Source organism: Vespa crabro, chromosome 9, assembly GCF_910589235.1.
Source record: "Vespa crabro chromosome 9, iyVesCrab1.2, whole genome shotgun sequence".
NCBI classification, from domain to species: domain Eukaryota; kingdom Metazoa; phylum Arthropoda; class Insecta; order Hymenoptera; family Vespidae; genus Vespa; species Vespa crabro.
Genome location: NC_060963.1, coordinates 5,728,435 through 5,743,767, shown reverse-complemented (window position 1 = coordinate 5,743,767; position 15,333 = coordinate 5,728,435). Strand labels below are relative to the sequence as shown.

The window sequence follows — 15,333 nt, the reverse complement described above, 5'->3', positions numbered from 1 at the left end:
CCCGAGGGAACGAGACTACTACTTTTGCCGCGAATTTATCGTGCTCGTATTTTTCGGGGTTTTCGTCGGGACGGACGCGAAAAATGCGCTGCGACGCCTCGTTCCGCGTAACGTATTTTGCCGATCGAAGAGAGAGAGAAAGAGAGAGAGAGAGAGAGAGAGAGAGAGAGAGAGAGATTCACGAGTGTCCGAGCAATTTCGATAAAACGCGTATCGTACAATCCTCGTTATATGATCTAGTTAGAAATTCGACGACTTACTTTAATAGGATACCCAATGTGCTCTGTCTGATCATGCAGCATTGTAATATGGGTGCTAGAATAGAGGTCTCATCATGAAAAGGTTTCCCAAAGCCACGGCCATGATCGACGTGGAGGGTGAAAGTGTCATTTCCGAATATCTTGAAGGTCTCGTAGTGATGTCGGTCCATATTTCCTGTGAGAAAGTCGAAGACCGACATGTCCATCAGGTCGAGAAGTCTTCGTCCTTCGTCGTACGGAGGAATCTCTTTCACCAGCGAACAGTATTGTGAATCTGTAAGATCGTTTTATTTTTCTCTGTTTTTCTTTTTTTTTTCTTTTTTTTTTTTTTAACGGGAGAAAGAGAGGAAGAGAGAAAGAGAAAAATAGTGCATAATACCATGCTCCCACTGAGCTTTCCTCCGTTTGTGATAACTCCTTCTCCAGGGATGTCTCCAAGCCTTTCTCGTTGCAAATGATTTGTTCGGTAGAAAAGCCGCGAAACTACCCTCTAAGGTGTCCGGATTTCCGCAAACCGCGTGTGCCGTGTCACAGTAGTAACTGCATTTTCCGTGAAAACAAAGGTTACCTGCAGGACTAACGAAGAACGTTTTGAGTAGTTCGCCATCGGCTATGTTGTAAATCTCTGTTGTTATATTTAACGTTCTTCCAGTCACCGGCATTGCCCGTCGAAAACCCAACAATCTAGAAACAGTTAGAAAAATGTTTGCTAACGCATTAAGTCACGAGCAGGTATATATATATATATATATATATATATATATATATATATATATATATGTATGTATGTATGTATGTATATAATAATAATAATAATAATAATAATAATAATAATAGAATTTTTTTCCTTTTCTTTTTTTTTTGTAACTATTAGTGATCATTTTCGGAAACGAATAGATAGACAGCAATTATTTTTATACTTTCTGCCTGAAATCTATAGAAATTCAATGAATTACAATTATTACAGTTATAAAATTATTTTAAATAATTATTGTTCAAATAATTTTTATTAATTATTTTCATTAATTATTTTTATAGATTATTTTTATTGACTTTTTATAATAAAGCGTAATAGCAAAAAGGATTTTTCAATTTTACCTGTCGAGGTGGAAAGATGCAATCTCCGCCGTATGTCTTTCGAAATCGGTAAAATAGAAATGATTTGGTAGAGTTTGTTGCTCTCGTGGAAATCTAAAAGAAAATGAAACCGAGTGAGACAGTATTGAACTCTCACAATCATTAACGAATACAAACTGTTTATCGGTAATGTACGTACACAAACGAAATTCACGAAAGCGCGATGCATTACTATCGACTACATTGTACCTCGGCTACATTCGTTCTAATTTGCTTGATCTAAACGTTTAATTAAATATATATTGATCGATCCTGTTAATTAAATCGAAATGTACCTATAATTAACGCGGATACGTCGTCCTATGAAATAGTACGATTACGCGTAATATTGTTTCTTCTTTCTTTTTTATTTTCGATTTTTTTCTTCTCTTTTTTTCTTTTTTTTTTATTTCTGTTTACTTTTTCGCTTCGAAAACGTAATTCTCCGAGACAATTCGTGAAAGAGTTAAAATTTGTTATACTTGTCATAGGAAACGGAGCAGAGAGAAAGAAAGAAAGAAAGAAAGAAAGAAAGAAAGAAAGAAAGAAAGAAAGAAAGAAAGAAAGAAATAAAAGTCGATATCGCGATATCGCGAATGAAAATCCGTAGTTCGTATGCTCGGTTCTGAAGTAAGGGATGTGAGTGAGGGGAGGAGAGAACGAGGACGAAAGACTTCGAGAGCGGGACAAAATGCTAATACAAAATCCCCAAGTTTTATTGGTTTTTGGGTCGAAGGATCACCACAGTGAGTAACGGGGAAGAGGAAGGAAGAAGGTTGCGGGTTGGAGAAGGATGGAAGAACGAAAGCGTTAGCTTCTATGAGAGCATCGCAAACCCTCTCCGTGATCAAATATTTACTCGATGAGCTCCCAGCTGGTTTTACGGGGCCACCCGGTATACGCGTACGGTAGACAATAACCACCGAACCTAAAATTCGAGCACGTCGCATGAATTCCTTTAAAGCTAGCAGAAGAGTACGTCGACTGTTTTTTTTCCGTTCCCCCCTCTCTCTCCTTCTCTCTTCCCCCCTCTCTCTTTCTCTCTTCCCCCTCTCCTCCTCTCTCTCTTTTTCTCTTTTTTGTCTTTAAAGAGGAAACGGATATTTCTAAAGCGTTTTCCGAATACGAAATCCATTGGTGAGATCCTATTTCATCGCTCTCGATTCGATCTACGATGGAAGAGCATTCATCGTGGATCTTTCACTTTCGTTCCGTTTCGTTGATCGAATCTATAAAAACGCGATACTCGAAAGATGGAATTGTTTTACTCACGTACGAGAGAAAGAAAAAGAGATAGATAGGTAGATAGAGAGAGAGAGAGAAAGAGAGAGACAGAGAGAGAGAGAGAGTGAGAGAGAGAGAGAGAGGAAGGGAGAAATCGGCTCTTTTTTTTTTTTCTTTTACTTTCATCTAATAGGTATCGTGATCTATTTTATGTGTCATTTTATACGTCGCAAGTACGAAAAACACAAATAATCGAGAAATTTGAAAAAGAGAGAAAGAGAATCTCAAAACTTGTAGTACGCGGTCGACAACTTTTCCGTCCAGGCCGGACTAATTAATACGCCGGCGGTACGGTAATTAGTGCGTAATTTGCATCTGATTAAAAGTTAACAGTCGTTTGCGCTTGTCTCGAGCAGAATCGCGCCACCAGTAGTAAGGTAGTCTTGCGAATATACATATATATATGTGTCTGTGTATATATATATATATATATATATATATATATTTCTCTTACTCTGACACGATTTAACTTCAACTTTACTCGTGAGAATATTCTATCGTATCAAGGGTTGTTTGTTTTTAGAGCTTTCTCATTCTTTTTTCACACCCTTTTACAATTGTAGTCAGAAAGAGGTAGAGAATGAGAGAAAAAGAAGAGAGAGAAAGAGACAAAGACAAAAAGGAAAAGATAGATAGAGAGAGAGAGAGAGAGAGAGAGAGAGAGAGAGAGAGAGAGAGGGAGAGAGAGAAAGAGAGACGAAGAAGAAGAGAGATAAGTATCGATAGTTGAAAAGAGAAGGATTGTGAAATTCAAATGAATCTCGCGCTTTAGGAACTTGCTAAATGGAATAATAAATGGAATCTTGAACTTAACAAGAATTAGTGTCGATCGTATTAAAAAGTAGAACTTTATTGGATTATTATTATTCGATCCCAAGTAATTCAATTAAAACAAAATTTGATTACGAAAAATTCATAATTATCATTATTATTATTATTATTATTATTATTATTATTATTATTATTATTATTATTATTATTATTATTATTATTATTATTATTATTATTAATATTATTATTATTATTATTATTATTATTATTATTATTACTATTATTATTATTATTATATGCATTCTATCGGATTCTATAGTTTGGAAGTAAATATGAACTCGATTTAATATTTCCATTGAATTAGATTAGTTTTAATTATCGAGAAATAATAATCGATGTTATAAAATTCATTAATTATGTTATTTTAATAATACGAAAAAATTTCAAATATATTTTTGATCTAATAATTGATCAAATAATTGATTTGTGTAACGTGACTGGTGATAATCAAGTTGTCATAGTGACATTTAAAAATGACCGATCGATAAAAAATAAAAGAAGGAATATATTTTTCCAAATAACCCAAACATGACCCTTTCGCGGAACATATTTTTTTTTATTTTTTTCTTTTCTTTTTTCTTTATTCTTTTTCTTTTTTTTTTTTATAATATTCGATAGATAGGAATAGTAATTAGACGACAAGAAAGTTTTTAATTCGATCGAAGTCCATTAGATTCCTGAGCTTAAGTTACGGGATAAAGAGAACAAAGTTTGCCGTCCAAAATCCGCGAATAAAATATAAAAGGGGTTTTCTCTTGGAGTTTGGCAAAACTTTGGACGATAAAAGCTCAGGAGGAGAAGTAAAAACCGATTTGAAAATGGAAAGAAAGGTTCGATTTGGATCGCGGAGCTCGAACGAAGAACCCGATTACGAAGGGAGGGCTTCGAGTTGCTCACAAGTTGTCTAAGGAAAAAGAACAAGTATCTATGTATGTATACATCTATATACATATCTATATATATGTGCATATGTAGGTATCTATGTAGGTAGCTACGTATATAGATATAAATATATATATATATATATATATATATATATATATATATATATATACACGTGTATATGCTTGTTCGTTTGAAAGCGAGTACGCAGTCTTTTTTTCGCGCGTAACGAGAGCTTATTGCAGAGATTGGCTCGTGAGATTGGTTGCACCGGCCGAGAGACGACGTTTGCAATTTCGGATGAAATTCTCCCACAAGAGTCCTCTTCATTCCCTTTCTCTCTCTCTTTCTCTCTCTTTCTCTCTATCTCTATCTTTTTCCTGCAAAACTTTCCACGAAACTTATCGCCGAACTTATTACTAGAGTTTAAGCTCGGCTCGGCCACTTATCGCGAAATCTTCGGCCGACCGGAAGTTTAAAGGGCCAAATGTGCGGAGAGCGAGAGTGAAATGGAAAAAGAAACATCAAAAGTAAGGAGAGAGAGAGAGAGAGAGAGAGAGAGAGAGAGAGAGAGAGAGAGAGAGAGAGAGAGAGAGAGAGAGAGAGAGAGAGAGAGAGAGAATGCAATAAGCCACACGATGGTCCTTGTCTCGAATTTTCTCTCCACTTCTAGATATTACAAATTCTTTTGTCTTTGTTTTATTTTCTTTCTCGGACACCCTCGGCACCATTCTTCGTTGGTTCCTCTCCTCCCCCTCCTCCCTCCCCCACCTATTACTTTAGACCTTATGAAATTTCACCTTTGGTAACTCATTTCGTAATATTAAAAGCGAGAGTAAGGAGGAACTTTTGGGAAATATACATATTTTTGCCAATTATTTCGAAAGATGGCGTAATTGGAATTTCGAGAAAATCGTTAATAACGTTATAATATTCCCTAGAGAAATTTTGTGTTAAACTTTCGATTAAATTATATTAATCGATCGATATATTGAGAAATTGTTATGATATTTGTCGATGATAATATTATCACTTATATTTTAAAAGGGATGTAAAATCGCGTGTTAAAAGTTATATCCAATCTATGTAGTTGATAAAGATTTCTTTGACGAAAGAATTTGTAAAATATATTTAATAGGGGAATAGTATCGATGGACGATCGATAATCGTTAAATGACGAGAAATTAATCGTTGGAAAATTTGCACGTACGCCGTGACACATATGTTACACACACGTAATACCCCCATTTTCTTTGCGAACAAACGTTCAGCAGAGCGCTCAAGGATCGTTCCAAGTACTTAGAAATTGAAACAATGGCGGATGTGACGTATCGTTTATTTCAAGAGTGGCTGGAGAGAGACTGGGAGAAAGACAAAGGCGTCAGTAGGCTCGAGAGATAAACAAAGTGAAACGAGATAAAGAGAGAAAGAAAAAAAGAAAGAGAGAGAGAGAAAGAAAGAGTAAGAGAGAAAGAGAGAGAGAGAGAGAGAGAGAGGAAGAGAGAGTGAGTGAAAGAAAGAGAAAGAAGAAAGGGAGACTATATAAGAGAAAGAGCAAGGCCATTTCGAGTGGCTCTCTCACGGCACGAGGCACTTGGGAGTCCACTTATGTAATTGTGCTCGTAATCCCATCCACGTAACTTCGTCGTCGCTTGGCACCGCAGGAAAAACTACTCTCTGTTCGGTCGGTGTTCTCCAGCACGAGTTGCAAAGATAACGCGACGGCGATTGAAGTCGCTGAAAATTTGTCGCTGTTGATTAATTTTTTTTCTATCTTTTTCTTTCCTTTTTTCTTTTCTTTCTTTCTTTCTTTCTTTCTTCTTTCCTTTCTTTCTTTCTTTATTTTTCTTTTCTTTCCTTCTTCTCAAAACCATTATTGGAATCGACCGCTATGTTAAATACGAGCGATTTTTATTAACCGTTCTTATATAAAATCGTTCTTTTATCAACTAATGAATAATTAAATCTACGAACTAATAGACACGCATGCGTTACGATATTTTTAATTTCGTATTTATTTATCTTTTTTTTTTTTAATTATATATTTTTTTTTATTACGTGTATAAGTGAATACGTTTTTTTGCATTTTCATGTCTACTTACTGCAAATATCGAAAGATTGACTCTTTTTCTTTTTTCTTCTTTTTTATCTCGGGATAATAAAAGGCTCATCAATACTTTTGGGAATTTTATAATATGAGAAAGGAAAGAACAAAAATACGAAAGCAAATACGTACGTACATAGGAAAAATACGTATGAGTATGGTAGATACTCGGAAACTCTCTCGTTTGTCGTTTTCTCTTAGAATTCTGGGTTTGTTTACCGTTGGAAGTTTTGCCGAGGTCGACGCTCGCGCTCGTATCAACTTGCCCAATGTTTCAATCTTAATTTCGTTCTCTTATCGCGTAGTACACAGATCTAACTGCCGCAGCAGGTCCTCCTCCCCCTACCCCTCTCCTCCTGCCACTGAACCCTGTCCCCTTGTCCTCCCATTGAAAGGATTCGAGCGGAAAATGAGCGGCGGACGAGCGAACAAATTGCCTTCGCTAATTTCGTTTCATGATTTTACTTGAAACCAGAGATATCGAACTTTTCACCTCCGCGTGCATTTCGTTTCCGCATGAAAAACGTCGGATATTTTCTTTTCGAATTCAAATTACGCTTAAGAAAGTATCTTTATTATAAAAATCTTATTATCGCAAGATATCAATAGTTTCATCTCTGTCTTTAAAAGAAAGTCACATTTTTTTCTTTTCTTTTTCTATAAAAAAAAAAAAAAAAGTTTACATTTATCTCAACGTAAACTCTGCTCATTCGATAATTGTTATTGCACATAGAATATTTACTTTTTGTTTCCTCTTTTTCTTTTTATTTTCTATCTCTATATCATTCCCATTGGAAAAATTTAAGAAAAATAAAATAATTTCAGATAGAATGATTGATATATTGTAAAGAACTTTTGAACGAACATATTTAATAAATTTACATACGTACCTCATTGGCTTGAAAAGAGCTTGCATGTTATTCAAATAGTCGATCACTAATTTCAGTTGAGTGCCGCCTTCTTTCTGAACTGTGAACAAAGAAAAATAATTATACGAATTTTCTCAATATATATATAAATATATATATATATATATATATATATATATATATATATATATATGTATATGTATATATGCATATTACTTTTCTCAATCCTCGTGAGATCTTTTATTAACTCAATAGAGCGAGTAATACGATTTCATACTTGGCTAAACTTGATAAAGTACTATACCTAACAAACATACGCCTGGATTTTGCGTGTCGAACGATCGCGATAGCGAATAGAAAGCGGCACGAAATCATGTCATTTCTCTCTCTATCTATCTTTCTCTCTCTCTCTCTCTCTCTCTTTCTCTCTTTCTCTCTTTCTACAAATCATGCGATCTGCGGGCATCGTGCATCATCGAGTAGGTAGTACGTAGTAGGATGAACATGCTCTATTTATCATGGAAGATAATTAATCGTTGGACCTTTGAGAGGCTAATAGGGATATCGACTCGTATCATTTGACCCTGAAGGCGCTTCGTCGTTCGATCAGCTTCTAAAGGTTCACGCCTTTTAGCATTAAATTCTCTGTTCTTCGCATTACCCCCTTCCTTCATCTCACCCCGTCCTCTTTCCCTTTCGATTGCTTCCCTTTATATCGATATAAACATTTCGAGGAAAGATAAGAGTGAATCGGAAATAACATTAAAATTATCAAACTCGTCAGTATGACGGATTACAGATTTTTTAAAATGACAATTATTACAAATATATTAATTAAAAGTTATTCCTAATGATTTTTTTTATTAATATTGAATTAAGTAAATTGAAGATAATAACATTTGTACTAATAAAAGATTGTTATCTATAATTAAGAGATAGTACACGTTTAATAAGATATTGAAAAAAGTAAATATTGTATCTATTTCATTCTTATATTCGACGTTAAATAAATAAATCGATCTCCAAAAAGTTTTATTTTCCGTTAATCAATATGTTATGCTCAAATTAGGAATACGAAGGTTTAACGATTATTATTATATTACGTTTTGTCGCTTAGTACGTACGATCAATTTAATTAGGCAATTTCTTAAGTCGATAAGTTTGATGCTAATGGAACAGACACATCTTAAATACTTGATTCTAAAGAAAATTGCTTTTAAAATTTATTCATATTTTTCTCCCAAATCCTATTTATTATTTTAATATTATCTTTCGTAAAAATAATATGAAAAATGAAGACGTGCTTTTAAATCGGTCAGATATTAATTGTTAATAAAAATGATCAAGGAAACGTTCTAAGCATGAATTTATCTTGTATTTTTATATTTCCATTTCTATTTGTCCGTTGTAATTCAGAAAACTGACAGATTTTATTTTCCGAAATATTATTATTAACGCAAAGATTTAATCGATTCGATTTTAATTTATCTTAGCGAATGTCTATATATATATATATATATATATATATATATATATATATATATATATATATATTTGTCAATATATATTTATTTTTCTAAGAAAATCGTTATGATTTTTAATCGAATCGAAGCTTCCTTGGATACGAACGTCACGTTGGGAAGCTACAATGAGGTAACATAATTAACGTTCTCCGGAGTTAGACTGTTAGATCGACCTCCTTTGTTTCGAGGAAACCTCAAAAGCGCACGATGAGTCTCTCCGTTCCTTCTTCCTACGTTATAATCTATATAACAATAAATTTGAAACTCATAACCATATGAAATTTTGATGTTATATCACGTTCGAATGACTTTCGATTTATTTTTAATTCATCCATTTATCATGAGATTATTGATTATAGATTATCGAATTAGAAGATGGGATATTTTTATTGTTCTTTTTTTTTTTATTTTTATTTTTTTTACATTAACTTTAGGTATTATTTTTCTTTAAATAGGCATTGCATAGATAGTAGGTAGGTATACAAGATGTGTACATATATACATATGTATTATATTCTCTTATATAGGTCATGAAATACATTTCACTTTAGATTGATGTTAGAATTAAGATTTTTTTCTTCATTTCTTACGGCAGATATGTACGTATGTAGTTATTGATTAAATATTCATTACGTTTTATCGAATTTATCATTTCAAATTGCTCGAAATAAAAGGTTAAAAATTAATTATTATTCTATATCTTCGTTTCTCTTTTCCTTTTCTTTTTTCTTATGTGTTATGACGTTGCGCTTATCTTTTACAATTTATTTTCCTTTTTTAAAACTGTGAAATAATAAAAACTCGATTGAATGAACTGTTTCGAGCGATTCGCATTGTTTAATTCAATTAAACGGAATGTATCTTAATATCGAGTAAACGAGTAACGAATTAATCATCGATAAATAGAAGGATGGAGAATTTATTAGAATGAGAGAGAGAGAGAGAGAGAGAGAGAGAGAAAGAGAGAGAGAAATAGGAGATAGTTGGAAGGAATTTCTCGTTCGTTCGACCGTAGTTTACGACGTTGTTTCGTCTATTATTCGACAAACGCGAATCGGGCCGCGCGTTCTACCGTACACGGTATCGGGAAAGCGTTTTATCAAAATAACACGAATATTCTGCGAACCGTCGAATTCTTTTGCGAAAAATATGTATACGAGTTTCAAACAATGTCCTGTCGTTCGATGATAACCTCTGTCGATAAAGCATTTCGTTTAATTCGACGAGACGCACGCGTTCATTCGTGTGAAAATTGTTCGGGAAAAAAAAATGTAAAATTCGATGATATATATATATATATATATATATATATATATATATATATATGTATGTATGTATGTATAGAAAGAGAGAGAGGGGGAGAAGAGACAGAAAGAGAGAGACATACATATACATATACATATACATGGAGTTCGTCCATAGACGTCAGAGCAAATATCTAGCGAATGATTGTAGTTAGAAGAAAGTTTAATAAGAGAAATTTGCATTGCTCCGAGTCAGTTATAAAGTGCATGTAAAAATTTTTTCTTTTACTCGTGACCTTTTCGAGTTATGAAGATCAACATAGTATTTTTTTTCGTTTTTTCTTTTTTATTTATTTATTTTTTTTTTTAAATGGATATCTATAATTATTTTTTTGCATATTTATATATAGCAGCAGTAATTTGCAATAAAAAGCATATCTAAGTAAAATATTATTACTATGTGTCGTTTACAAGATAATCGATATATTAAGTATTACAAGTAGTTAGTTTTCCCGTAGCACAATTTGAAAAATAAAATCGTCGGACTATGCAATATTTAATTGCACAGAATTGCTGATTAAATTGAACAGAATTGCTGATCTTCGAAATATACGAGAGAAGTATTTGATTTGTAAATAATATTTATATAGTATTTTTATAGCATATATAGCATATATATAGCACGATATATGAATTAAAGCAAGTATAATGTAAATCTATTAGTTAATCTTTAATTATGCTATAAACGATAAATACTAGAAATTTTTTACTAGATATCATTTTGATTGCAAATGATTGATTGCAAATATAAATGAATAAAAAAAAAGAAAATGTATAGACATCCATTTAAAAAATATTATATTGACTACATTTTATTATGATACAGTTTGTAATTGACTCAGAGCCATGCAAATGTCTTTTATTAACCTTCCTTTGTAACTTTAACCGGTTGCACGATATTTGCTCGAATATCCTGTGTATATACATATAGTCTATAGATACTCTATATATATATACCCTATATATATCTTATATATATATAAATATATATTATATAGGATATATATATATATATATATATATATATATATATATATATATGATAAGGTCCAAATAAAATGTCGCAAAGTGTTTTTATCGAATTATTATAGATAGTGATTGACAATTTTCCTTTTATGAATCGAAAAAAGAATTATTATAAATTACTGTCATCGATTAGGATAATATTTGTTCATTGTCTAAACGGTAAATAATTTTCTTTGTTCATATCCGTTATTATATAATAATAATAAATTCAAATAATATGATACATATATTTCATTATAACGATGTATATCTCTAATATTTCCGAAGAAAAAATAACTTCGTAAGAATTTATTTCGCTCATCCTGTAGAATCACTTGGAAAAGTGAATTATATTCGAATAAAAATTTATTACCTATACGTTCTCATTGAAATGACTGAACCGATATTATATTTCGTTTCGTTAAATAACGCTGAGATTTTTTACAAAGTATGATTCGCTTTGAGGATTGATTCATTACGGAATAACGAAAAATTGAATAGACTTTCGCGTACCAGCTGTGGCCTTTACCATTTGTTATTTTCACGTGCCGGAAAAATTCTTGGCACGAATCGCATAGATCGTTTATATATATATATATATGTATATATATATATATATATAAAAAAATAAATAAAAAAAAATTTCTATTGGATAGTCGAACGAATTGTAACGAATGGACCATACATGTCAGTCTTAAAAAAGCTTTCTTATTGTATGATATAATGATTGTAAAATAAAGATAGAAAAAAAGAGAACGATGATTTTGAAAACTTACCAACATGAGTGATTGGTTGCGTTGCCATTTGACGTAACAATTCATCCACGTAGGAAGAATCTTTTGGATACAATTCCGTCCTGGATATTTGTAGATGAAATTTTTCAAGAGTCGTGGCATTTTTTCTGCAAGATATAAAAATTATAAGTTAAATTAAATCAGATCTGAATCGATAAATAAAATCGTTTCTCTTTTGAACGTATTTGGGATAAAGGATGAACATTGGTTTAGAACAAAGGTATCGTCATCGATGGAAAATAATGAATAATGTATTTAATTGGCATTTATAATCAATATCGAATCATTTGTGTTAAAAAAAATTTTTTTTTTTTTATGGATACAAAATAACATTTCCTTAATTTGAAGCTCGAATAAATCATCAATTTCTATCGAAAGAACAAATTCGTAATATATCGTTTATATTAGATTTTTATTTTATTCGCATGTTATTATAGATAAATATTCGTATATAGATCTATAGAGCCCTATCGATAAGACTTTTTATTGAGATGGAAAAATGTTCACTACTGTTATTAATGTTTGATATGATTGAAACGACAGTACTCAAATTTCCATTGTACATATCGGATTCGTTTGGACCTGAATATTCTGTAAAATAATGAAGGTTCCTGGGGACAGAAACTGTCAGGAAAGTTATCCTTGCCTTCTGAAAGCTTCATTAAGCCCGGTTGTCCGTAAAACTCGTGCAGAGCGGCCTACTTCGGAATTAATTAATATCTAATATTTACCGTAATTAAGATTAATTTTAGCTCTCCAGAGAAATTAGTATGGTGATTTTATAACACGCCAAGCGATTTTATGCTTAACTTTTAGTATAAGTCGTTTCAAGGGAAGCATTGGATTTATCGTTTCTGTTATTCAACGTTCTGACGATAATGATACGATAAATTTATTGGATTTTATAAATTGATTTAAGCGTATTTAGATTGGCTTTGGAATAATTATCGCGAAATTTAATTTTCGATGAAAATGAAATTTTTTCATTTTGTTTTCGATCGAAATATGAATTATCGAATTTTTCACAATCGAATTTTTCTTTTATAAAATCCACAAACTGATACCGACTAGATTTTGAGAAAAATTTATTGGTTTATTTTTTAAACGAGTTGATCGATTAAAAAATGCTCTTCGTATTTCGTTTAAGTGAATTATATATATATATGTATTACAGCCGTGTTACATGTCTTATTGTTTTTGCTTAAATTATTACGTTGTATGTTTTTCTTTTTCGTTTTTTTTTTTTTTTTTTTTTTTTATAAAAAAAACAGTAGATTAATTTTTACGTGAATTATCCTAGAAACGTGTTAACGATTCTTATGCATTTTTATATTTGATGAAAACGTCCATACATAGTATGCGTTCATTTCATTAATATTTATATATTAATTACTTTTAAATGTATATACATCTATTTATGTGAATTATTTTCAACATATATAAAATTATTTTTATCTCCTTAAAATTCCTAATTGGATAATTAAAGCACTCTAACTATACACAATATTTATTATCTAATCAAAAATTTCCTTTTCTCGCTTTAATTTCTCGACGATTCATTGAAATGTCAATAAACGATAATGGCAAAGAAAAAAAAAAAAAAAATAATGAAATCACGATGATGCTAAAAGATAAAGATAACGTTGTAATCTGAAACAATAATCGGTGGTATCATTGTGTTCATTTAAAGTTTAAGTGAACGATCTCGACAAATAAAAAAGAAAGACTCGATCTGACAATTTACTAACGTCACGATCGACACTTGACTTGGCTTATCTTCCTCTCGAAAGAATGATCAATTTATCAAGAACGATCCGAGCTCATCGATATTATGGATCGCACCTTTCCATAAGATAAGACGATATGAACAACCTTCTTTTTAGAATAACCCAAAGTAGCTCCATTTTTAGTAGTCTTGGAAATTTTTTCCTCCGAGTGAGTATAAATTACGTGTACCTTGCCGAAAAGTAAGCTCGAACGTAAAGCTGGATGAGGAGTAGAGCTCTGACCGTGATACTCGTACAGAAAGAAGAACGACGAACTTGGAAACAAATTCGTTAAGGGACTTGCTCTCGTCGTAGAATTCCGAATATATTAAAACGAAAGAAATACAAGATGAAGAAAAGCAAAGAAGAATTACTTAGAAAGATATTAAGGTAAAGATATAATAAAAATATATATTTAATATATATAGCTAAGATATTTTTATATATATGTATATTGTCCAATATATACTTATATATATATTACTTATGTAATAAAATTATATATATTAAATATTATATATATATATGTATATATATATATATGTATACAAATATACTTATTATTATCATGGTACCTAATTTTCTATTTGTTTATCCATATGTATATTATATAAAATTATTTAATATATATATATATATATATATATATATATATATATATCATTTTATTATACAAGTACATGTATCTATCTATCTCTCTATATATACACACACAATAGATACAAATGTTGACGTAATTTGAATAACATGATATTTAATAGATATAGCTATGTATGTATAACATATATATATATATATATATATATATATATATATATATATATATACATTTATATACACACAGACGTGGTATATATTCGAATAGACGTCGTGTGGTGTCCTTTGACGTCGTGACCGAAGACGCACACGCACGTACACTCAAATATACTGAAACATAGACGAGAGGGCAAAGAGCAGAGGCTTGGTTTGGTCGTTCGTGATAGGAGGGTCCGTTAGTGGACGACGTTTCATGACAGCGTTTCATGACGGCGTTTCATGCATTTTAAAGGGGCCACTAGGATCGACGGAGATAGAACGGAAGGTTTACAGGGGTGCTGTAGTTGCGTCGACGAATAGCGAGGCCGCTTTTTTTTCGCACGCGCCCGCTTGAAAACGCGTCTGGGTTGCACCCTTGGGCGTTGTGGAGGCTCGCTTCAAAAATTTTCCTCGATTATTCAACGACGCTCGATCGCGAGTGACACGCCCTATCTTTTCTTTCTCTCTTCCCTTCCTTCTTATCAAATTACTTTATGTTTTTATTCATGACTTTTACTTTGAATTAATCGTTTCTTTTCCTTTTTTTTTTTTTATCATGGAAGCTATTATTACATTAGGTATTTATTTTAAAAATCTGTATGTCTTATCTTAATTAAGTCATTTCTTTCAAGTCGTACGATTCCTTTTTTTTTCTTTCTCTTCCTTTTGTTATTTTTTTGTATTATTATTTATTTATTTATTATTATTTTTTTGTTTTTTTTGAAAGATTAAACGAAGAGCTTTGAATTTGTACGTAGATATGGGAAGATTACTACATTGAAGAGAAAAACAAGTTCTTT

The 15,333-nt window shown here is 31.6% G+C and overlaps 1 protein-coding gene across 1 annotated transcript in view; it reads right to left on the bottom strand.

The window, feature by feature from the left end:
* The window catches only part of LOC124426761, a 53,876-nt gene that overhangs the window by 2,066 nt on the left and 36,477 nt on the right, over nt 1–15,333 (bottom strand). The window contains exons 4-8 of the mRNA XM_046968841.1: nt 11,955–12,079; nt 7,368–7,446; nt 1,359–1,451; nt 640–944; nt 261–534 (exon numbers count right to left, since the gene is read on the bottom strand). Coding sequence (XP_046824797.1) covers nt 261–534; nt 640–944; nt 1,359–1,451; nt 7,368–7,446; nt 11,955–12,079 — 876 coding nt within the window. The remainder of the gene's footprint in view (nt 1–260; nt 535–639; nt 945–1,358; nt 1,452–7,367; nt 7,447–11,954; nt 12,080–15,333) is intronic.